Raw genomic sequence first — 26,284 nt, forward strand, 5'->3', positions numbered from 1 at the left:
CAGGACACCCACTCTCCTTACCGGAATCTATTTGATTCCATCAAGATACCACCAAAACAAAATGAGCCAGCAGAAAGTGTGGAAATCCCATTTAATGAAGTAAACGCATTATGACATAGGTAGAGGGAATAAAAGAACCCTACTACCGCCCCCCAAACTGGTTTCGGCTGTAATAGCCTTCTTCAGTGAGAAAAACATAGTCATAAATGCATACATACATTTATATATACCATACAAAAGCTGTTCATTGGTCCATCATAAATGATGATTAAGTCGGGGTGGAAACAATGCTCCTAACTTAATAATCCATTTGCGTTCCTTAAAATTAAGTATATTATGCCATCCTGATTTGTCCCTACATTTGCCAACAATACAGTCAATAATAGTAAAATGAAAAGATGCAGTATTATATTTGCACACATGTTTATATAAAGCATTAGTGGACCGTTTATTTTTGATATCACTAATATGCTCCCCAATTCAAAGACAAAAGGGTCTGGATGTTTGGCCCACATAGAATGAGGAGCATGAGCATGTGACTAAGTAAACTACCCACTCTGTACTACAGTTAGCCCAGAACTTGAAATTAAAAACTATGGATGTGTTCCGGCCACTAAATTCCTTGGTTTTATTAACCCTAAAACAGTGGGTGCAGTGTCCACATGGCATACAACCTATAAGTGGGTCTCCTGTAAGTGTCCGTTGAGTGGGAGCCATTAATCTCTGTTCCACCCTCTTGTAATGACTAAAGAGGGAACCTAATGTATGCCCTCCCCTGAAGGAAAAAGAACATCTATTACCCAAAAAAGGGTATAATCTGTCTTCGGCCAAAGTATGTTCCAGTGTCTATTAATGATGTTCATAAAACCCTGTGAGTTACATCCATATGTTGTCGCCAAATGAACCAATGAGCTGGAAGAGCCCTTTGGTTTCTCCTTGTATTGGAGAGGTTTGGTTCTATCCTGGGTAAAAACTCAGCGACAAGCGGAACTAACCACCCCCGATTGTTCATTGTAAATCGAGCATATACCACTGGAACGAAATCTAGTCACTGAAGTATTAACTTTCTGTTAGAATATGGTCTTTATCTGTAAGATAGTTTACAAAAGACATGACTATATGTGGGAAAAAATAAAGGCTGTTCCACAAAACTATGCATAATTGATAGTATAGTTACTGGTATTATGACTGACCATTCCTCTCAACTGTCCACAGTTTTACAAAACATCACCGATTTTAATGATATTTTTGTTATCTCCCTCATAAAATATTTGCTTTTCTAGTAAACCAGTAGTTAATTGTGTCAGTCTGTGATGCCACACATTAGACTCAATGTTTCTTTTTTTCTTTTTCCTATAAGAGCAAGCATGCTTAATGTACTTTTTCCTGCTAAGTGGTGAATTCAAATTATTTAAAAAATTAAAAAATGCTACATAAAGTAGTAAACTATTCCATGGAGTGGAATAAACAGAATAATACTATAGTTACAAAAAAAAAAAAAAAAAAAATCAACTCGCAGATTTCCACACTTAGAGAGCTCGGCCAATCAGCTGTACGGCAAACCTCACAACCTCTTCCTTCTAAACTGGAGAAGTCACTCATCATTTAGTAACTTCATCCCTGAAAGATTTGACAGAAAACCACATCTTTTATGAAGAGCAGACCAAAGTATATGCCAAACAACTGGAAATTCTATGAACAATTACACTAGGGTGAAAACAAAAGCCAACAAGCAGTGATGTACTGTGCAGCCGGTCACAGCTGTACACAGAGAAGCAGAAGGACATAACTGTGAATGCCCTAATCAGAAATCGGTGGGAGAACACTAAAGTCCTTTTATACAATGACATTATTTAGAAAAGGTAATTTTTTCTTAAACAATGCATTGTGTAATAGCAATAATTCAGTCATGAGGTTGGGCAACACAGCATTTACCCATGGTTGGCTTGGTTTAATCTCTTGGGCTTCACTCTCATGAATTATTGCTAAAATGTAAGATTTTATATTTTGGTCACAGTTATGCCACCATGGGTAGGTAAAATAACTGATTTACTTTAGTTTTATTAATGGAACTTTATACAACTATACATCTATACATGTAGCAATCAGTATTGTTTTTATAGAATAACATTGACCAGAACTGCAGTTTGTGAGGGGATATGTAGTGCGTGCCATGCCCATTTTCATTTATTTACATACATACATGTATATATATATATATATATATATATATATATATATATATATATATATAAATGTATGATTGTTTGCAATGTGACATAATATGGTTGTTTTGGGATATTCTGTTCTGTGATTTTTGTGATTCCATTACTAATAAATAATACATACATACCCATATGTAACGATACAAACTGCAATTTTATATATATATATATATATATATATATATATATATATATATATATATATATGTATGTTGTGTGTGTGTGTGTGAGCGTGTGTGTGTGTGTGTGTGTGTGTGTGTGTGTGTGTGTGTGTGTGTGTGTGTGTGTGTATTTCTGTGAGTGTGTGCGTGTGAGTGTATGTTTGTGAAATTGAAAAACAGAAGTCATAAATTTCGTCAACTTTCGTTCTGTTGAAAAAAGAAATGGTTATTTTGCATCTCCCTGTTTTTTCAAAACCTGTGCAGGAAAAAAGTAGTCCAGGAGTTAGAATATTTGGGGATGATAGATTGTGCATGCCCTACTGGAAAAAAATTGTTTTGCTGTTCTTAATAGCTGTTAATCACAAGCAGTTTTGCATGTATTTTTAATCAGAGTTTTAGAAAAAGTTTCATCAATGATTTGCCCTATAATTATATCTGATTTATGTCCATGTTATAAAGTCAAAGGAACTACTGTAGGCAGCAGATATAAAAATGTCATACATTTTATTTTATACATTCAAAAGGAAAAGAAAACAATGTCTCTATTGGCTTTTAAATAAACAGAAACAATACCTTCCCTGTTTTCTGACAAAAATGTATGCACTCTGTTTAGGCCTTCAACAACTGGCAACACCTGAAATAAAAGTCCAAGGGAGAGGCCTAGTTTCCAGCTTTGAGTATTAGGTATCTGTGTGGCTTAGACCTGTACAACAGGACCCAAATGGGCTGTTGTACTCTGTGTCTTCTATATCTATAGGCAAGCTTTGGATAACCTCTGTGTAGTTCTTCTACTTGAGAAACTAACTTCCTGTTTCCGCTTTCAGGTTTCCTCCACACATAACACAAAAGTAATTATTAAATAGAGTCTTGTTAGCTAGCTAATACAGGCAGATTCTAACACTGTGGGAACATCTTATTCAAAATACATGCTTAAGAGCACATGCATATTTTGTCAAACCATCTTGTTGCACTATATTTGAATGGATATGATATGCATTCAGTAATTTAAAATAAAAAGGAATAGAACCTTAATACATCTATGGCTTACCATATGGTGTTGTGAGGTGCAATACATATCAGCCTGGGAGAAGATGGTAGACAGTCCAAACCTGTTTGCCAGGAATGACCTGCACTTCTGTCCCCTAAAACTTTCATACATTGCCTAAATCATTACTCATCCCATACTGTCTTTCTAGCCAAAGTGAGTCTTAAGTTTCCAACATTACAAAAATAATCCAGATAATATTACGTTATTGCTGCTCAATGCTAGGAGCCTTAACAAAAAACAAAACATAGAAAAGACTCCATTTTCTACAAGTACTTCTTATCCTGGAGAACCTCAATGTATGCAACATCAAAGATACCTAGCTCAAGACTGGTGAAAGCACCCCATCAGGGAAGAGTCTCAATATCTATCACACATTCAGGCCCACTGCATTAGACAACGATACTAAAGGTGGCAGTGCCTCCATATTCTTAAAAAAAATTACTTGCATGCTCATTAGACAAAATAATGACCTGGAGTTTCTCCATGTCCAAATTACTACTAACAGAACTGCTTATAATAACTATACGATCCCCTCTATGTCCCACTCGACCTACAACTCTTACCTAACTACCATGGACTCTCTAAGTATTAAGCCAGGCACCATTCTCCTAGGATACTTCAACTACTCCTCCATAAACTGGGAGGCATATACATTTTCAAACATTCATGCCCAGGAATTTCTGGACTTCACCAATACAAACTCCCTGGACCGGTTATTCTGCTCACCAACCGGGGTGGCAGAATCATGGATTTGGTTTTTACCAGTATGGGCCAGCTGTGTTCCCTAAAAACTGTTACTTCCTCCATTTTCAAATCAAAGCACAAATCAATAAGATTCACCATAAGACTGAAGCCTGAAGCAACTTCCAATAACTTTAAATTCAGTGGTTATGTGAAGAATAATCTACTAAAACCTAATATTGACCTGGCTAAATTCAAAACCCCCTTCCATCTTCACAATCTAACAGCTTATGCAGAATCCCTTACTGACTAATTATATGCTCATGTAAATATCTGCTTAGATTCATCTCTTCCTCAGAAATCAATACAATGCCACAATTTGAAAATAAACCAATATGGTTGCACCCTAATATAAACAGGCTCTGTTATAAAACAAACAATAAAAACCTCTTTGCAAATAAAAATAAATTTATCTCTCAAGATCTGAAAAAAATTCATTTGCTAAGTGAAACCAAGAACTCTGGACCCTGATCAAATCAATCAAATCCAGATATGAGGTAAAAATTAACATCTAGGAGAATGATAATATCACAGCATTCTTTAACTATGTTAGAAGCTTCAAAAACAAGGTTTAGCACTGTGCAGACCTAACAATGAATGATATTACGTACTTGGACCTAGAAGAACATTGCCAATCTAGTAGCCAACAAATTCATCTCTAACTTTGCTCCAGTGTTCCCTCTAATATTCCTAGATCATATACTTAGATCAACAAGCCCCGCAGATCTCCCAAGAACAAGTCCTCATGGTGTTATCAAAGATCAAGAGCTCTATTTCTATGGAGCTGAACAACATATCAAGCTACCTGCTGGTTAGTCTGAAACATGACCTGTCAGATCCCATACAGAGGCAGTTCAATATCAGCCTCAAAACAAGTTTCATGCCAGATTAAGGGGGGGGGGGCAATAACAGTCATTCCCTTGCACAAAGATGTGGCTTCAACAAACATTGGTAATTATAAACCCATACACCTGACAAACCTCATCTGTAAGGCTATGGAAAGGTCAATTATGAAATTAAGAAATAAGGGTATAGGTGACTTACAGACTTAAGACTATAGCCAGTTTGTACTTGTCAAGGGCAGATCTTGCCTATCTAGTCTGATCATCTTCTCTTAAAATGTTACTGTAGTAACTGATAAAGGTAAATCAGTACACTCCACATATTTAGACCTCACAAAGACTTTCAGCAACATTCCCCACTTAGGCATATCAACATGTATTTTTGTTTGAATGGGAAATATGCAGCATCACCTTGATTTCTGTATTAGAGAGAAACTCACTGAGTTAAATGTAAATCCCTGCGAAAAGTATCTCACAAACAGAACTCAAGAAACAAGGGTGGGCAGCTGTACTTCATCCAAAAGAAAAGACCTGCCACTAGCAGTGTACCCCCCCCCAGGATTCAGTCGTTGAGCTACTCTTCTTTGGCATTTAATTCTCAGACATCAAAGCTAATGTTAAGGGTTGGTGGCTGGCCATGTTTGCAGATGACTGCAAACTTGGTGAAATCGTAAACTACCCAGAGGGCATCATAATCCTCCAAAAAGGCCTGTCCCAAAACAAATAGCTGGTGTCAAAACTATAGACTAAAACTAAATGCCAAGAAATATATTCAAATCCTTCAGTAAGCAATGCTCTGCTTGTAATTATCACATTGACAACAGACCCCTTAAAATGCATCCCTTAGTCAAGCATCTGGAACCAGTATTAACAGCAAATTTAAACTTTGATCACCATGTATCATCTATTGAAAAGAAGTCCGTTATCATTTCATAGCTTATATCTAAAGGTATGGCATTCGGGTCCAGGAATATAATTATTTCACTGCTCCTACCACTCAACAGCCTGACCAGTGAGTATAATGAATCATTTGGTACAACTGAAATGACCACAGTGCTTCCTCAGTAAGAAAATATGTGGTCTAAATAATAAAAACTATGTGGACCATTTCAAAGCCTTTTCCCTCTTCTTGGTATTATAAAGGCTACTGACGGGCAACCTGTCCCTTGCATATAGAACCTCAACTAACCCTACCCTGTCAGAATAATTACACATTTGCAAATCCAGCACTACCATAACCACATACTTAAAAGATCTCAAATTCTTTTGGAACATAAATAGAACATGTTTGAGGGATAGGCATGTATCTTAGGGAATTAACACTTTTGTAGAACCAGCTTCCTCTCGACATAAAGCAAAGTTCCTCTCCTTCCCTATTTAAATGCAATTTGGCAGAATGGATAGATAAATGCAACCCTCCACCCCCACCCCCATGTTTAACAAACGTTTCCCTCAAGGATAGGGACAAGGTGTACATTTCTAACACACCCTTATTCTGTTCATCTCTGGGTTATTTATAGATAACATATAAGGGCTAAAACTGACATAGGAAATTAAGGATAGGCTTCGTAAAATCTTCTGAGGTCAATAGACTAGTGAGTACCCATAAATCTATGACGCATGGAGAAAGAGCAGTGTGACTCATTTTAATTCAATTCTTGTGTGCCTTTATATTCAATGGGCCTATGTTAACTGTGCAAAATGTAACTGTGTGAATGTTATTTTAGATAAATCATTGAAACTGCATTCTCCCTACAAACAAAATTCTTCTTTTGTTGGGGGGGGCAGATAACCCTCAACACAGTGTTGGAGGATGTGTACCCTGCACAGCATACTTAACACTTGAATAAGAGAGTGGTTCTCCTTCATGTGACCAAATTTTCCCAAACTGCAGTATGGATGCTTATGTATTCTCACACAAGTTGCCAGTGGACAACTTACAGCTAACCTACTTGAGTTGTAAGCAAATGGATTTGCAGAACTTCAAATGATTTTCTTTCTGTATCATTGTTTTCTTCATCATTGCTGCACACATGCTATACAGCAGCGTGTCATCATCAGATTTCCTCTTCTTCTCTTGGCCTGCATCCCACTCATTATGTTATTTTATTTATTCAGCTAGCCTTTCTGTTCTACATCACCTAGCTGCCAGCTATACTTCCACTTTTTTTTTATTTTCAACTGTTCTTTTGAAATTGTTCTGAAGCATGATGTCATACATTGCCAGATTTTTTTTTGCAGTAATGCTAAGCAATACTTCTGCATTTTGAATTTAAGTCTGCATGCAAGACTAATCTCAGCATACCAGTAACTATTGTATCCCATCTGTTATTGGTTCCATATTAAGTTCTTTGTTGTTCTGCTTCTTTAAAATTCAAGGGTGAAGTCATTCCCTGTGGATCGGTCTGTTATCCGAGTTAAACAAACATTAAGCTGTCAAGGACTAAGCCAAAATCATATGTGGTTTTACAGTTTTTGTTTAGAATTGTCTTCTGGGCCTCCATCCAGTCAGTTAATTGTCTTCTTTCTTCAAAAGTAATTTCACAGCATAGCTTCTCAAAGTAGTTTGTGTATCCTGATTCCTTTAGCCTTTGTTCTTTAGAGGTTGACCTGCTGGAATCGAATGCATGGGTTGCGTATGTGACATCTGAAACCTACATGATTTTGAACTTTACCCTTTGCCATCTAGTACCATGTGACTGAGTAAAGATGCCACAGTTGTTGTAAAGTTACTTTGCTTATCATTTTGAGATATGTTTTCATTTGAATGGGAAATGTACAGCATTCCCTTAATTTCTGTATCACTTTTAAGAGGAATGTGCATGCTAATGGGTAATGAAGTGCATGTTGCCTGATTTCAGAACTTCAGAATAATTATACAAAGGCTACAGTACAGTAATGACACTGGTGAAAAATGTTGTAAAATGCAGTTTTAATACTATTAACATGTATTACCTCTCAGAATCTCATTAATATAACACAAACGTCTAGTCCCTAAGGCCTATAACCATGTCTCATTATCTTTTCTGCATTAAAATACACCTGTCAAGGTTATCTGAATTACAAAATATACACTTAATTCTCACCTGTCCCATTTGTTATGTAGAAACTAATTTCTTGTGGCTTTCTGGATTAAACACTTGCCCTTTGCAAAGTAGCAAACAATTTTATATTGAGACCAAGCTTCTACAACATTAAAATAATGTATTTGCATAATTTATTTCAGGACACCAAAGCAGAAATGCTGATGCTGAAACAAATGAGAGGTGACAAAGGATGGACAGCACACTAAAATATGATTCTTTGGAGTGGTAGCATCATAATTAAACTGTCATTTATGGAAAATCTGCAAAAGAGGAGTTCCTGCTGAGAACCAAGGCATCAGTCATGCATTACCTTTTCAGTTTGGTTCTAGGACAGAGGGATCTATCACGTGCTGGAGACCTTTTTTCTTTAGAAGACACAGAAATTGAAGACAGCTTATCAGAAGCACTCGAGCATATAAAAATAATTTCTTCTTCTTCAGTAAGTAATTTCTCTGCTGCAAAATCATGGTGAAACCATTATTTATTTCACTGTATTAATTTCTTACAACATAAATAACAGGTAAAACAAATGTTCCTAAATGCCAACAAATTCCCTTTCTTAAAATGAGAAGAAATGCTCAGTATAATGTAAATCAGCTTTATTTTACTTGAATGTTATTTGAAAAGTCCAAGGATTAATAACCATTATTGTTTATGGGTATGACAGGCAAAGTTAAGGTGTTTATATAAATCTGCACAAGCACACATACATTTTTGTGAATATGTGTCTCATTGTAATATACTATAAATATAATATATATAGAGTTCCAATGTGCAGAAATGGAAAAAGGGGCTGTGGATGGATGGATATATGAATTTATTTAAAGACAGAGACTGTAATATCTTCAGAATTAGATTGAGATACAATATTTTACCATTACATATAAGTGATCAGATAGTGGGAGACATCAGGTGTCCAGAGAATGATCCCCCCCCCCGTTCAAAAATACTTTTGATTTGGTATGTCAACTCTTTTGTGAATCATTCTACAGTTATTATTGACATTCAAATATGAGTTGTTTTTTTGTCGGGGGCATAATTTACATATATATGTGTGTATCTATAGGTTTCATTCATTGCATCAAAGCCTTACTTTCATAGAAACAGGAATAGGTTATAGTTTATTTTGATTTCTGTTCAGAGATACAGTAAGGTTAGTGAACAGTGGAGTTAAGGAGGTTTCTCTTCCCCACTGTTGTGTGATCTTGGAGCTAGTATATCTAGAGTGGCAAAGGTCTGAAGGATGCTAGCTGTCCCGGAAAAATCCTGTTTTTTTAGTTGTATTTTTTTAGGTTTGTCGGACTTGCCCCCCCCCCCCCCCTTCAATTGCAAGATCCATTTTTGTGCTTGTTTTCAAGTTTCACGAATATAGCTTCATTAGTCTTTTTGATGTGCTGTGTTCAGATAGAATGTAGTGTGACAAAGCAGACAATCATAAGTATATTATATACAAATATAAATATAAATATATATATATATATATATATATATGTGTGTGTGTGTGTGTGTGTGTGTGTGTGTGTGTGTGTGTGCATATAGGGAGAGAGAGACACACACTTTTGTGTGGGTGTGTTTATATCTACATCTATGTCTGTTCATGTGCGTGTGTATTGTGTGTGCAGGTGGATATATATATATATATATATATATATATATATATATATATATATATATATATATATATAGCTATAGATATTTCTATATATAGATATATATAGCTATAGATCTATATATATTTAGATTTATCTGTAGATGTACATCTGTCTTTCTCTCTTTATACAAACACACATATATATACATATACACACACACTTACATTTTACATATATCTGTACAAATTAGTGAATGACCATACATTGAAAAATCACATTATCAAATGGAAAGTGATGAAACATAACTTGTCAATCACGAGCCAATTGAAAAACAAAGAAAAGTTTAAACATGTTTTTACAGGGGAGCAAGACTCCCTGCATCCAGTTATATATACCAACTACAAGACCACAATACAGTAGGGAAAGGGTAAAATCCCCAATCCCCACTGTACTGCAACTTCCCACTTGAAAAAACTGGTACATGTGATCAGCTGAGTTTCAATCGGCTGTACCGGCTTTTTTCCCATTCCATAAATGGTGCTGTCAGCCAGTTGTTGGCAGCCCATGCACATACATGCACATATATGTATGTAAATGTGGTCTGCAGAAACAAATACTTTAACTTAACCTGGTAATTTACACTAGGTCAAGAAAAGGAATAACACATTACTGATGATATATGCAAGAAAGCATTACAACTGATTTTGAGGTTTCTTCTAAGATTTCAAGTAGCAGAGGGAACATAAATTTTAAGGCCTGTGAAATTTCTTTGCTCACTGAACCTTTTACCTTAAGGGTAACAGAAGCATTCTTTCAGCAGCCTATGTGTGTCAAATAAGAATGTCTGATGTAATCTGATGTCTGATGACAACCGCCCCAAGTTGTATACAGCAATGTTTCCTGCCAGAACTCTGAAGTATGATAAAGTGACAGATGCCATTAAATGTTACCAGGCGCTGAGAAACCTTATCTTCAACTGATATTTTCATAAGCATACTGTTTTAGTGACATTAGAACTTTTATTACTACTGCTACTCATTTAATTGTTCTATTCATTTTGAAGTGAATAACATATGACCATTTGTAAATTTGTTTGCACAGTAGGTTGAGATCACAAATATATACAAAATAATATAGCTAATACCATGCAACAAACAATAGAACTAACTGTGGGCAGAATGCCTAGTGTGAGTTATGAATAAAATGCAGTTAATGCAACACTAACATTTAACAATGAACAAAAGAATCACTGCTAACAAGATCTGTGTATCTGACACAATATTTCCGATATTAATGAAGTAGTTAAATGAAGAACTTTACTGTATTCATGAACATTGCTGCACAAGGAAGCAGGGAAGGTATGCAGTATACCTGCCTCCAGGGGGATGCTGCCCCTTTATGTAGGGATTGTACTTCATGTATGGAATACAGTTACAAACAACCCTCCACCTGATCATATGTGATTCAATGAGACAGTACTGCTGAGTATCCTTTGGTCCCAAAAGGGTAACCTATGGGAGAGCAGTAGCACACACACAGTACAATGGTGGTATGCTTAACAGCACAGGAATCCCTCTTCCCTGCTAATGTGTTGGTCAACATACAGACTGAACAATATATTAGCATAGAAACAAAGACCTGTCCTGCATGGTAATTCCCTATAGTGCAGGATAACCCGCTTCCTTAACCAAAGATATCCCAACCTCATACAGTAATGGTGCTGAGCTTCAGCAAAGGGGTCCTCACACCGTACCAGATCCTTTAGTACTAAATTATGTTAATGAACATAGTTCCAATGTCATAACTAATGGCTATGATATCTCTATGAGTTAATGCCAGTCATGGTGGTGGACTGCAGTGAAACAACAATATCTTTGCACAAGAGCAAGCAAAGCAAAGCTTAATTTTTATATATAGATCTTCTTTACTGTAATGTGGTTCCCTGTCATATAACTCAGCAGAGCATTGTTTGTGTTGCATAGTGGAACAGGAATGAATTGTAAACCAAAGTACTTTGTACATTACTGTGTACAAACTGGTCTTGTGCATAGTTGATAAAGATCAGTTACATTTGTTTACTGCTGTTGTTGATTAAGATCCACATAAATGAATCTTGCACCATAATAGTGCAATACAAGGCACAGTGCTTGTGTTTCTCTTTGCGTTATATTTATGGACAGCAGTGCTCATCTCCAAGTTCTCAGAGTGCATAACCATTTATGTCACTTAACAGTAGATTTTAGATTAGTGTGACATAAACTCATTTATTAGAGACTAAACTTTTAAAACCCATCACACCCTTATTACAAAAGTATGTCTTTAGCTATCCACTTTTCAGTCTGTTCGGTATGCAGTGGTGCACATTTCTGACATGAAACATTTGTATCTGGTCAGGTATGCCTAAAAATAGAGCCTTTTCTGTAATAAATAATCATTCCATTTGTCTACTCTGCAGACAGTTTCTTACTCATATGTTATTGGTAGCACTACACATTGGTCTACACTTGCTAGTAACAGGACTGAATGTTGTCTTAACTTCATTTGTAAAATTATGCTGTTACCTCTGAAAAGAACTATGTGTTTGATAACTAGCATTCAGTCATATGGCCAGTGGCTAGCTAACTGAGGCCCTTCAACTTCAAATAGCCAGCCAAATAGAAATAGTGATACACATGTATTTATAACTTTCAGAATGAATTTTAGCTGAAATTAGATTCAAGGATACCCTCCCCAGGGGATCCCTCACCAACTCCAAATATTATGAGAGATGTTGCCCTCACTTAAAACAGTCCAGAATTCCTTTTGTTTGGGAGATTGGGCATGGATGTTTCTAATCAGGTAGGAATTGATTCATTGATCATTAATTAAGACATATTCTTGATCAAATCATCAACCACATAATTGTTTCAGTTTCATATTTGTGGAAAGATGTTGCTAATGTCATTTTCTGCATGCCTTTGGTTTATTGGCACCTAATGAACTATATTATTGAATGAGTGCATCTGTACAACTTACTGTAACTCCTTCCTTATTCAGTTTATTTATTATTTTATTTATTATTTCTTTGACATTTGTTGACTAGGTTAGTCCAACTGAGCAAAAGCCCTTTTTTCATCGCTGGTCTAGGAGAAAAGCTCCACAGGGAGTACACACATATATAATTGCAAACTATGAAAAATACTGTAAGGTATAGAAATGAATTAGATAATAATGGTGTGAATTATTTACACAAAGAGCTTACATGCAAGTTAATACCAATGAATCAAGCAGTACCATCACTGTAATAGAGGGCATATGCATATTCATGGAGTATTATAGAAAGAGAAGAGTTGTTTGTATTTAGTTGACTTAGGTAAGATAAGAAATGTAGGACTAATGGATTTAATGACATGAGGAGTAGCCAAAATAGTCAATGAGCAATCAGTGAGTAGCTATAAAAGGAAGAAAAAAGGGGTGGGTCAGCGAGGGAGAGAAGACGAGTATAGTGTGGATAGTCATTGAGGGTAGTTACAGTGACATAACCAAGTACTAGTTAGAAAGTTTTTGGTTGCAGTCTTGAATTTTTGAGGGCGGTAGATATTTTTAATTTCCAGATGGAGGTTATTTGAGAATTGGACAGGACAGTTGCTGTAAAGGTAATGTCCTATTTTGCTTTTGGGTTTGTAGATTTGAAGAAAGTTTTCATCAGAGCTACGGAGAGTTCTTCGAGGGGTGTAGAGGGAGACAAGTGAGGCAATATCAGGACAGAAGGAGGGTGGATACAGTATGGAGTGTATGATCTGAACCTGAAAGAGAAGCAGTTGATGAGGAAATTGTAATCAGTTTAAGCTTTTAAGAGCAAGACAGTGGTGAGAAGAGTATTAAGATCAGCTGAGAATCTAGCAACTTTAGTGTATGTGGTTTCTAATTTCAGTAAGATAGTAGCCTGAAGATTGGTGATGATTTGTGACCCATAGAGTAGGCTTTGAAGAATGTAAGCATGGGATAGGAATATTTTACTTTCTTGGATAGGAACTTTTTGTTTCTATAAAGGAGCCCAAGTTTCTGATGGGTTTGCATGATGTTGCTGAGAATGCACAAGTCAAATTTGAGTTTGCCATCATTGATGACCTCCAGAAGCTTGGTATGAGACTCAGCTGTGATAGGGGTTTTATTTAGGGAAAAGGTTGAGGAGGATTTAAGATGATTCATAGTTTAGGGAACAAAAAGCAGGAGTTTTGTCTTTTAAGATTTTGATTTTTGGTGAGCCAGTTTTTAATAGAATGTAAAGACTTTTGTGTGATAGTATTTAGGTCAGACAGGGAATTGGCAATGGTGATGACTGTGAAGTCATCTACTTATTGCACAAGTGATGACTGTGGATAGGATGTAAACAGTTGGCTGGCAAATATGTTGAACAGTAATGGCCCAAGGACTGATCCTTGAGGTATGCCTATTTTGACAGGAAGGGGAGGAGATGTAGATGAGAGGCATTTAATGGATTGGAGTCGATCACTGAGGTAACTGGCAAACCAAGAAATAGTGGAAGTAGATAGCTTTAGTTCAGGGAATTTGGCCAACAGCAGAGGGTGGGAGACCATGCCAAATGCTTTTGAGAAATCAAGAAATAAGGTAGAGATGAGTTTGTTATTGTCCCTGACTTGGGAAATAGTGATTATGAATGATATGAGGGCTGTGAAGGTGCTACGTTTATGTTGAAGCCATGTTGTGTATGGGGTAAGTAAGTTTTCGTGTAAGATGTAGTGTTGGCTTTGATTGTATATACAATTCTGTAATATTTTGGAAAGAGGAGATACAATAGAAATTGGCCTGAAGTTGGAAAGTTCAGATGAGTTACCTCCCTTGTGAATGAGTAGTATATAGAATTGTTTCCATTTTTGGGAACTTTGGATTCAGAAATGTAATGATTGATAAGTATGGAAATGGGGAGGGCAATTGAGTTTGCTGCTTTTTGAAGAAAGAGTGAAGGTTGGTTATTGATGCAGGGGGAGCAGGGTTTTAGTTTGAGGAGGATTTAATATAGTTGGTAGATACAATTTTCAGAGAGAAGGCCTGTGGGGAACTGGAGGATGTGGGAGAGTCAGGAAGGATGTTAACATTAGAGCTTGAGTTGGTCTGTATACATAGTTTGCTGATAGTGTCAATGAAGTAAGTACTGAAGTTAGATGCTGTTTCTTGGGAAGTATTGGGAGGAAATGAGTTGGAAGAAGATGGGTTGCCTGAATGAAGAATTTTGTTGACGGAGTACCAGAACTTCTTTGTGTTGAAAGAGTGTGTGGTTGAGGGTTAGTTGTAGAAGTTCTTTTTGTCATTGATATATGTTTTGGTAAGGTTACATAGTTCTTTCTATTGCTCGAGGTGGATGGGGAGTTTAGTTCTGGACCAGATTTTCCAAGCGTTGTGTCCTGTTTGCATTAAGGTATGAATGAAGAGGGTCAGCCATGAGGATATGATTGATTTGACTCTAAATGAATGTGAGGGGGCAAGATAGTTCAGAATGTTAAGGAATATGGTATTAAATTTGCATACAGTCTCATTAAGAGGGAAATGCCTAAGGAAGGACCAGTTTATGGCTGACAGATGATTGTTGAAGATGTCAGCATGGAAGTTAGAGAGTTTGTCACATTCAATGAACTTATGTGGTCTAGTGTAATTTGGAGAGAATCTGATGACTTTGATGGGACAGTGATCACTGAGAGAGTCTGAAGAGATTCTGAGAATTAATATTTATGTGGATGAGAGAAAAGTATTCAATCAAGAAGAGAAATGGAGTTTGTTGATTTGTTAGAGTGAGTAGGAGTGGAGTTTAGTTGGGAGAAGTCATGTGAATTCATAGATGAGCTAGTACCATCTGTGGAGAGGGAGAACCAGTTTATTTTAACATGTCCCAGGACAACGGTTTCATTAGGTGAGTGTTGAATAAGCTAGGAGATAATATTTTTGAGTATAGGGATATTTTCCCCAGCAGTTATGTAGATTGCTGCTATGGTGATTAAGTGATGGGCATTGATTTTGCATTTGGTAATTAGCAGCTTGGCTAGTGAGTCAGAGGGGGTGGGAATAGCAAGGGGGTTACAGTTAGATGGATAGCTAACATTATAGCAACTCCTCCACTTTTTTAGGGCTATCTAATCATAGGATGTTGTACTCAGGTGTTAGGAAGCCCTTGTCAGGAATGTGAGGTTTTAGCCATGTTTTAGTGAAAGTGATACTATCAGGAGAGTGATGAGACATCCAGGCATGGGATTCACTAACTTTGTTGAGTATACTTTTGATATTTATGGAGTAGAGAGATATTTTTTTGGGGGGATGGTGGTATGGAGAGAGGTACACATATATAATACAGATAGAAAGGGCGATAGTGTGATATATGTCGATATACAAGGGGTCACTGACATCTGCAAATATATAGATAGGTCGACGACATTCAAAACACCTTTGAGGTACAAATAAATAGGATACCGCCAACTATGGAACATGTCGCACACCGACATGCATAACCAGGAGGCTGAAATACAGAAAGAACACAGTACTGGAACAGTAGAACCGCGAGCAAAATGACAATAGTAAGGACATGTAGTCACCGCTGGTGGCGGTGCGGTCCACGTAGGTACCGTATACATCTGTGGTTGTGAGTGATGTAGCCTGTGTATGTGTGTGTTGAGGGTGCCATGTGTGTTCCTGTGTGACTAAAGTGTGTGTGTGTCCCCACATTGTGTGTCTGTAGGTGGCAACTCGGAGGTAGATGATTACGGTAGGTGTGGGTATAGCTAGCCGTAGGCATGCGGTAAACACCTGTCCCACATTGGGAGGGACAGCCCCCCCTGGGCAGGTGTGTCCTGACATGAAACATTACAAAGGGCAACTGTCCGAGAGTTTAGGACATTAGTATGTCCCAAATATTATGCAATAGTTGCAGGAAATACTCATGCCTGTATGTAAGAAACGGAAATTTTACAAACAAACCGATAAGTAGTTAAGGACCAAGAACAATTGGTATGTAATGAGGATAAAAGTATATGCTATCCTGTGTACTGACCATGGCCATATGTCAGCCTGTAAACACCACTGTGTGACCCACAAGTGTCCAACTATGGCCATATGAAAAGATGGCAAGCCATGTCACAGAGGGTCTGGCACCAACACCACTGCAATGACTGCAAATATCTGGGACAGACATACACGGGATAGCGGTCATTTAAAAATATCCCTGCACATATCGCCGTACATCTGGAGGTATGGAAGTATCAACCTCACCTGCATACCATATAGAAACCAATTAACAATGGCCCAAAGTAAATTCGTGTAACAGAAGTCTATTAAGTGATAGCACTGTAATTAGGGAAGGGGCCCACACACATATATATGGACTACGTAGAAATGCAAGCCCCACAAAACTGTATATGCTACGTACACCCGCCTACATCTCCCACATTGGAAACAATAGCAATACAGACCATAACCACAGCCCAAACATCTAGTTAGTCAATTACATCTGCTGAACCGTTAACATACTTTGTGAGAGACACATTTAAAGGCGCCATGCAAAATTGTATCCGTCGTATAATGGAACAAACGGCGATGTTACAGGTGTTTGCAATAGTCCTTTATCAGATGGGTGGGATGACAGGTACAGTCACAGGTAGAACCACATACTCAAGCCATCACACACAATCCACGGGGGACATGACTCCAAAATAGACTTGGCTCTACACATAGCAGTTGCAATTACACACAACAAAACACAATACAGGCCATCTCCCTGAAGGCAGGGCAAATGGCCAATGCCCAAGTGGAGAATTCAATTATACCCCACTGTTGCTGCATAATTGGCGAATGGAGTAGCTGCACAGCTGAAGTGCACATAATTAGTCACATCGGACCACCAATTGGTGGCAGTAAACCACATGTTGCAGGTATAGACGTATATAAGGATGACTTGCCAGATATGCAAACTGTATGCTCATACCGTAAAACAGTTTAAAGAGTGATACAGAAGAGCGAGATAGAGATGAAACACCAGAACGATATCAAGGTATGTAGAACACTAACTGTATGTATAGTATGTTCTGTATTAAGTTATGTCAGTGTATGCATAGCCTGGTTTGCAGTAATTAAAAGTGTCTGCCATGCATAAAGTGGGGAATGGTATTTATGTAGTGATGTCTTGCTGATCGTACTAATGCTTGTAGAAGTTGTGCGTCCAGCAGTAGGCCACAAGTTAAACAGCACAGACTCCACAAGGGATGCAACATGACAGCTTTAAACAGAACAATGTCATACGACCCGCCGTCAGTGGCAGGGTATGTCCAATAAGTACGTGCCATAGCAGGGGATTGTATATGTGGATATACTGTAACAGTACACATGTGTATGGGCATATAACATCAATGACATGTCTAAGGTGGACCCTCTGTGCAAGTATGCTTTGAATTATGGGATACCATGTAAAACATGTGTAATGTATAGTACAGTAGATTGATAAGTCAGATATGCTACACAGGAGAATAGGCATATGATGCATAACAAAGGTATTGTATAGTGATTTGAGTAGTATGTAATTAATTTATGTATAAACAGTTATGATGAAAAAAATAATGTAATCCACTCGGTGCATTTGCAAAGGATGCAAACATTACTCCCATACTAGAATAGCAGAAGAGATGTGACAGACAAACATGAACATGATTGGCGTGTACAATAACAGGATACATATGGCCTGTAGTCACGGGACATTGTAATAGCGTGACAGCTAATCTAACCGGAAGGGCTGTTCCAGTAACCATGCACAAAGGACATGTAATAGCTCCACAGGTTCATAGTGGGGTACCATGCAGTCTGGCAAGTCTATGTGTAACAACAACTACAGTGTGCACACCAGTGGCACCTCTCTAGGGTAGTGTCCTGTGAACAGAAGAGCCATGTGTAACCTGCATCTCTGCACAGTACAGCCACTGCAGTGATCCCTGGCGTACATGTGTCCACCATCCACCAAGCGAGGTATCACATGAACACTGCTACTGACTGTCCATGCATGATGTACATAGGAATCATGTCCCAAAGCATGGTGAGTGTCCGGTCTGGGAATGCAACCCCCAAGCACATGCCACACACTGTTGCATGTGTGCACATATCCATGAGCATCATGCTCATAGTGGATATTGTTTATGTCGTGTATGCGGAGTATATACATTAACATATTTGCAGACATGGGCCCTGTCTTTGCAGCAGAGGTCACCTCTGTGTATGTAGTCCGCAAATGTGTACAGACGTGGTGTCTTACATAAGCCGCAAACTTTAACTGTCGTAGATCAGTAAAAGTCATGGCGTTTTAATGTTGAGTTATGTAAAGCTGTTGTGTAAGGTACACCCTAAGTGGGGTGTTGTACCCATGGATGTGTGTATAAGTCCAGTGTTCAGAGGTATAATGGGTGCCTATGTACCAGCTACACACCCAGTACAGACATGTGTGGACACGTAGAAGGATATCCACGCCACAGTGGCAATGTGGTAATCACAGGAGTGTGTGCGACATACATGTGTCTTACAAACACGTACAATGCGACATGTATGTAGGGGACTAACACCTATGTGATAACCAGTGGGTGGATGGTGTACTGCAAAGGTGATGTTCATACCAAGTGTCATGCAGGTGGAGGCCATGATGTTCATATCGGTGTCCGTCACAGTGACACCCGTGTGGATGGGGTCTGTATCAGCTGGTGGAGCAACAACAGCGCTAGGTATGCAGTAGTCTGTAAAGCTAGGCAGGGAAGTCCCCTCAGTGGTAGCCTGTACCTCAGGGAAGCATATACCGAACATGAGGGCCCCATGACTGAGGACTGTGGTATGCCAAGTGTAACTGGAATGCAGTATGTGATATGGTATGCCACCCTCAGTGTGTGTGTCCCATCCATTAGCCACTTTGCATAACATCCGGAGACATATGTTGTGATGTGCAGGTGGATGTGTATGTTGTCAAAACCAGAATGGAGAACAGTGCTGAATGGCAGCGAGAGGACAATGCAGGCTGTGTGGACCCCCATGTCGTCATCAACTACTCTGGTGACTGTATGAACGGTGTTCAACAGGTGTAGGAGATATGCTGTTGCCCCAACAAGACCAACCCAGCTGGCATCAAAGGACTGGAGCACAACAAAGACTCAGCGAATGATGTCCATGATGATGTGCCCTATAGCCGTGCATAACAGTCCAGTGAGGTATGTAGAGCAATAGTCCCAGTCATGCATTGTGGTGCCACCTGTGTGGAGTGTTACTGTTGCTGTGTGCCAGTCAGGGTCCACAATGTCTGGTACAAGGCTATTACTGAATATGGTGTCCCAGTGGGGAGACATGCTGTTCAGAGGTCTGTGGACATCACAGCCTGCAATTTTGTAGGGTGACAAGGGGCCTGTGTCCTAGGACATATAAAGTGCAGGTCAGTACTCTGTAGATGTGACCGCAGGTACACCGCAATGTTCCTGCAAGGAATGTGGCCCCGCAGGGAGTGAGAGGGTGTAATGTTAGCATTGAAGCCATCAGACAGCATGTTGCCAACATCACCTGTTACTGTCATGTTCCAGAGTGACAGTTGTATGTGTGAGCAGATGTGGGTATTGCATATGACTACTGACATACCACCATAATGCCTTGTGGTACATCTTGGAATGTGTCGCAGTAATGTGTATGTAGCTAGTTATGGAGTATGTGATGAGGGATCCCGTGGCCCTACAGAGGCTGACCAGTGAGTTACTCCACGCATGGGAATGTACACCACTGTGCAACAGCCCCCACCTGTTGTTGTAAAGTATGTCCGTGGGAACGCAACCCCAGAGTGTTGTCTGTTATCTGGTGTGTACCATCATGGCTCTGTGTGGAATAGCATGAACCATATTGTCGTGTACGTGCTAATGAAGTGCACTGGGGTATGTATCAGTGTTTGCATGTGCATTGTCCACCTGCACGTGTGTCATGACAACTACCGCTGTCATACAACATCTGTAGTTGGTGTTGTAGTACTCATCTACTGTGTATGCCATGAAGTGTGTGGTGCCGGTATGTGGCTAACAAGGGTGAGTAGCATATGTTCGGATTCCACCAATGAGGGGATAACCCCAGGTGTGGAACAGCAGTCACATGTTGGTAGTGTCCATGTCAAGGATACTGTTGGTCTTGGAGGTGGTGTATGGGTCAAACCAGCCGAGTGGAGGTTATGACTCACGCACAGCATATGCCTAATGTGTTGGTACATGTGCGGCTATCACAGTTAAGTGTGGGTTACTGTCAGTCTCACATCAGTAGCAACAGTAGTTCTGGACACAGTTATATGCGTGTGGAGCACCTGTGATGCATTGTGCTAAGTAACCAGCCGGGATGTGTGTACAACATAGTGGAATATGGGGACACCTCAGCCGTGGGTGTGCCAGTCCAGGTACATGCCTGAGAGGTACGGTCTGTCTAAAACCAGCCATTGCAGGTGTGCTCTGCAGAGCCAAGAGGCAGGTCCCAGTCACTGCAGAGATATTGAAGTGGTGCAGTATCAGGTGTGCCTTGCCTGCATGCATCACATAGGATGATGTCAAGCATTGTGTGACATGACCACATGCTTCGCTAGCCAGTTCCCGTTTGGTGGTGACTGTTATTGGACACTGTGCAAGACAGGCAGTATAAAAGCAGCAAGAGTCCAACATGTGATCCGTACTCCCAGGGCTGACAGGTGCAGGTCAACTGTGCCACAGCATCATGTTGTTTGACTAGGTCTGTCAAAGTGGACGTATACTAGATGCCTGTGGAATGACAGCAGAAGCATGGACAACTGTTGGGAGTGGTACAGTCATTCGTAGTACAGTGGTAACAGGTCCGGATGACCACAAAATGCTTCCCAGGGCTTGGACCACACCATCAGGGCTAGAACACTGGTGGGCTATTACATGTCCCTGCACACGTAGTCTGTGCCCTGAGATACAACTTCAGTCACACAAACATGGAAGATGAGTCACGTCGTACCTGCTGAGTTGTGGCATATGTGCATAGGTTATGTTGCAGAACCAGTTACTTGACAGCAGGATGTAAGTGACTATCGCCTTGTGTAGCCTGCTGAGTGGAACAGCAGTGTGACCACTGACAGTCACCTAAGACAGGTGTGTTGTGTATGTTATAACACCCTATTGGCTGTATGTGATGGGCACATGTGTCTGTGGGCTATAGGTTGGTGTGGTTGTGTTTGGCGATGTGGGCTGTCATTGGTGCCCACACAGAGTATGGAGGGGTACTGTGCAAGGTGTCTCCGTATGTGTGGCCTGTGGTGGGGAACATGTGGGACTATGTGATGTGTGGGGTGCGTTGCCAATGTTGCACATACCCACATGACTTTCAGGTGCAGTCAGGGTTGGTGACAGTATAACCCCTAGCAGGGCTGCATATGTGCATCCCCCACAGGCTGTACTGTTGTATGTTGGGAGGTGTGCATTGACTGTGTACATGAGAATAGCTCTATTGCCACATGTACAACATAGTCATCATAGTGACAGGCAATAGCACTGGTACGTGCCAGCTGGACATGCCTGTATATAAGTGGTACGTGCCAGGTGGACACGCCATATAAACCACCATGTCTCACGAGGTATGTGAGTGATGTGTGTATGACAGCTGTTGTACTGTTAGCAAGCTGGAAATGTATGGACAGACAGTGTACCTGTGAGGACTGGTGTGAAATGGGTGCTACACTAAGCAGTAGCTCATAACATGCCAAGAAGTTCTGAACAAGTGCCGAGCATGCCCATACATTACAGATAGGGTGTTGGATAATATCAACCCACAAGTGTTGACGACAGTCATGATTGGTGGCACCGCATCAGAACACTGCCGGGTATGGTCTGCAAGTCCATGAACCATTATCAATGTAGATGTTAGCAGTACAGATGTACAAGACAGTACAGATGTTCGGCTACAAATGCCTTTGTATGCCACAGGAGTGTTCTACTAGTGGCCTGTTGACAGACTCACAACTACTAAAGGTGCTACAGTGACATGTGCATATCACACGGTGTCAGCTACAGTAAACCAGGGTTAATGTGTTGTACCCCACCCGCATTGTAGCCCATACCACACAGACAAATGTCAGCCATCTGTGTATGTGAGGATGTGAATGGCCATGACCTATGGGCAATAGTTGTCACAGTGTTGCGAACAACATACAGAATGGGCTGTGTGTGTGATGTGTGACATATGTGCACATTCTGGTGGATGATATCAGCAATGACACCACTAGGGGAATACCCCCGTACCCATTAAGAAACACCTAGGCTGTGGTCAACATTATGGGCACTGTGTTAGGGATGGTGTAGTGTAGTATACCTCCCTGAGCTGGAGACGTCTCCCTGGCCCTTTAGGTAGTCATCCAAGGTACCCATGACATGACAGGGTGGTATCCATGAGCACAGAGATCATTGGACAGGCATACACAGCACCCATGTGACCAATATTGGAATACATATCATCCTCCAGGGGTAGGGCCCATGCGTGGATGGCCGATACCAGCCTCCACAATACTCACCTCCAGTATGCAGCATGCTATCCACCTTGCATACAGACATATGCCACACTATGCTGTTAGACATGCTACATGTCCATAGTCTGATCTGAAAGACATATGTCATGGACAACCACCGTCCTACGACTAGGATGGCCACATGCAGGACAGATCCCTGTGCCATACCTGTGACATAGTCCCGCCATACCATGCAGCCCTGTCCACATAGCTGCATATATCATCCCTGTCATACATGGTGTTATGGCCGTATGGTAGATGTAGTATCAACTATCTGGATCACTAATGTGTCACTGATGCCCCTCGCGGTGGCATAATGGGTGTTGGATACAGCTAGGAAACCCAGCCCGTACATGCCATAGCCGATAACCTTACCTGCGAATGATGTCCGACTAGCCATTGTCCCATGTCTATCACCTGTGCAACACAGGCGATCCATGGCAGGATGTTGAACAGCTGTACAGTGCAGTGTAGATGTCTATGGCAAAACAGATGCATGTACAGGTTTCCATGCGTACTTGGTGCATTGTCACTGCCCAAGTCCAGTAAGGCTGTGTCTGTGTTGATATGTGACATATACACAGCATCAAGGTCAACAGCATTACTGTGGATACATCAGGCATGTGTAGATAGGTAAGAACACCAGTGCAGGCAAACAGACATGCCCACATCGAGACAGATGTCACATGCAGTAGGAATACTAATGAGGTGACACACATATATGGGGATGATATCCAATGCATACTGGGTGTTACATGTGTATGACACATACATGCCAGTCGTGTTAGTGTCATGTTGATTTGCAAAGATAACTGTGCAGATGTACTAGAAATGTATGTGCAGCAGTATCACTGTACATGTCTGTAAATGTGACCTGTCACCTTCATCATGTCTTACAGATAATGCCTCGTACACGCCGACCAGCATACAGCCGACAGGAGGATGATGTTGTAATCCCGTACTTCCATGAGAACTACGAGGTATTATTTAGCCATGTGCCACAGCATGCACAGCAGCGGGATGACCTGTGGCGGGATCCTCGCAGGAGGGTCAACGAAGTGGGCGGCCACAACCGCACCTACCAGCAGGTGCGCAGACACTGCATGGACTTGATATGTCATGCAAAACAGCGTGCCACTGCAATCGCCAGGGAACAAGGTGGAACAGGTGGTGGGCCACCAACCCAGCCTCCACTCACACACACAGAGGAGATACTGGCCAGTCTGAGAACACCCTCGGAACAGCCCCACAAACACTATCTGCCATCGTGGAGGTGGGTGTCTCCCAACCAATGAGCCTGGAGTTGCCTGGTAAGTCAGTACTGAACATATGGCAAGTATATCCCACGTACGTGCATGTGTCAGTGTACATCATGTAATGTAACAACATATGCAAGGTATGTGGACACACATGCTTTATGCTACCCTGTGTCTGCACCATACCTCTGAATTGTACAGGTATTTGCAGGATGTCCAGATGTCTGCCTCATATTGTCAGTGTGTTCCTCTTAATATCTGTCCCTTTCTGGCAAATAGCTGAGGAATGGAGTCATTAAAGGATGACATACATTTGTGTTTATGACTGCACATTCCGTGTAAAACCCATGTGCATGCAAACCTATTAGTCTAGCAAATTTCTAAGTTTGTAAGAGCAATATGTCACAGTTGTCCTTATATGTCCCCCATCATAGTAGGCTTTGTCCACATTTATTGTTCTAAGAGGTTGAGAGGTATGGTATGCACACATGTGCTGACTATATGCTATTGTACAGTCGAAGGTGTTAACTTGCACTGTGCATGCTGTGGCTGTCATACAGTCATGGATAATGTTCATACTGCTGTGTCACCCTATACAGGTACCTCTGGTGTGCCGCACAGACAAGAGTCCGTTGCAGGTGAGACTGTCATTGGTATCAGGCATGTCAAAGCATAGATCTATTCGCCATGTGGCCAGTTAATACATGGATATACAGGTCGCATCACCCATCATCCACACAGGCCACTCATGTGCAATATATACAACTGAAATGACACACAGACATGAAACTACAGTATTTGTCATTGCTACATGTGTGTCCAGTTGTGCATACAACTGCGGAGGTGTTCTACAATGGAGGCATATGTACTATACAGTGGAACAAAACGTGTGGTACACAAACCAGTACCGCACAGTGAGCAGTGATATGGGCAGACCACAGGTGTCACCATTGTGTTATATGCCCCTGCAATGGTTTCACACATTGTGATGTTCCATCTGACATGGCTGAGACACATAGCGTTTTGGTTGCAATATTGTCACAATTTCCCATAACCCATACCCCATATACCACACATACACCTGTTGTCTGCATAGCCCTGTGGATGGTGACATATCCAACATCTATGGGTGTATGTCATATGGGACAACACAGACATGTGTGATAGATGGCCATCACATACATGACCAACACATGTGCACACATGGCCATGGGGGATGGCCAGAGACACGTAGCCACACAGAAGATGGGATGTGGATACACCCTGTCCCACTTTGTCCACACATGGTCCAATTACAGCCATACTAGACCGATTGTACAGGTGATGTGGTACGCTGCGCATCCTAAATGCCTGTGCACAGCTAGTGGATGTGTCAGTGACGTGTACCTCATAAGATGTGTTGAACATGACGTCTGTGTCATAGCATGACGGTAGTCACCTTTACAGATTCCACTGACAGTGACACCAGGCCACAGATACTGTACTTTCTCCTCCTGCTGTAGGACATCACTGTTAGCTGTGCACCTTGTGTGTGTGGTACATCAATGTCATGTGTGAAATGGTGACGTGACAGGTCCGCTATGTGTGGACATGGTTGCCAGGCAGCTAACACTCTGTAGTCATTTTGCAGGTGTGTCATCTGTATGTCCTCCAGTGACCTGTCACATGACACATCATGCTTTGGTGTGTATATACCTCAGCATCGTAGGTCACAATGCACAGGTATGTCATGGGTATGCATGCAGTTCTGGATATGCAATGCGTACATAACATCATGACTATAG

General features: G+C 40.5%; 1 protein-coding gene across 2 annotated transcripts in view; it reads left to right on the forward strand.

Moving 5' to 3' along the window:
- The window catches only part of VEPH1 (ventricular zone expressed PH domain containing 1), a 4,140,519-nt gene that overhangs the window by 244,829 nt on the left and 3,869,406 nt on the right, over window positions 1-26,284 (forward strand). For both annotated transcript variants that reach the window (XM_044070483.1, XM_044070484.1), the window contains exon 2: window positions 8,244-8,542. In XM_044070483.1, coding sequence (XP_043926418.1) covers window positions 8,405-8,542 — 138 coding nt within the window. In that variant the 5' untranslated portion in view covers window positions 8,244-8,404. The remainder of the gene's footprint in view (window positions 1-8,243; window positions 8,543-26,284) is intronic.

This window comes from Protopterus annectens, chromosome 4.part1 (genome assembly GCF_019279795.1).
Source record: "Protopterus annectens isolate FY-2018-M chromosome 4.part1, PAN1.0, whole genome shotgun sequence".
Classification (NCBI taxonomy): Eukaryota; Metazoa; Chordata; order Ceratodontiformes; family Protopteridae; genus Protopterus; species Protopterus annectens.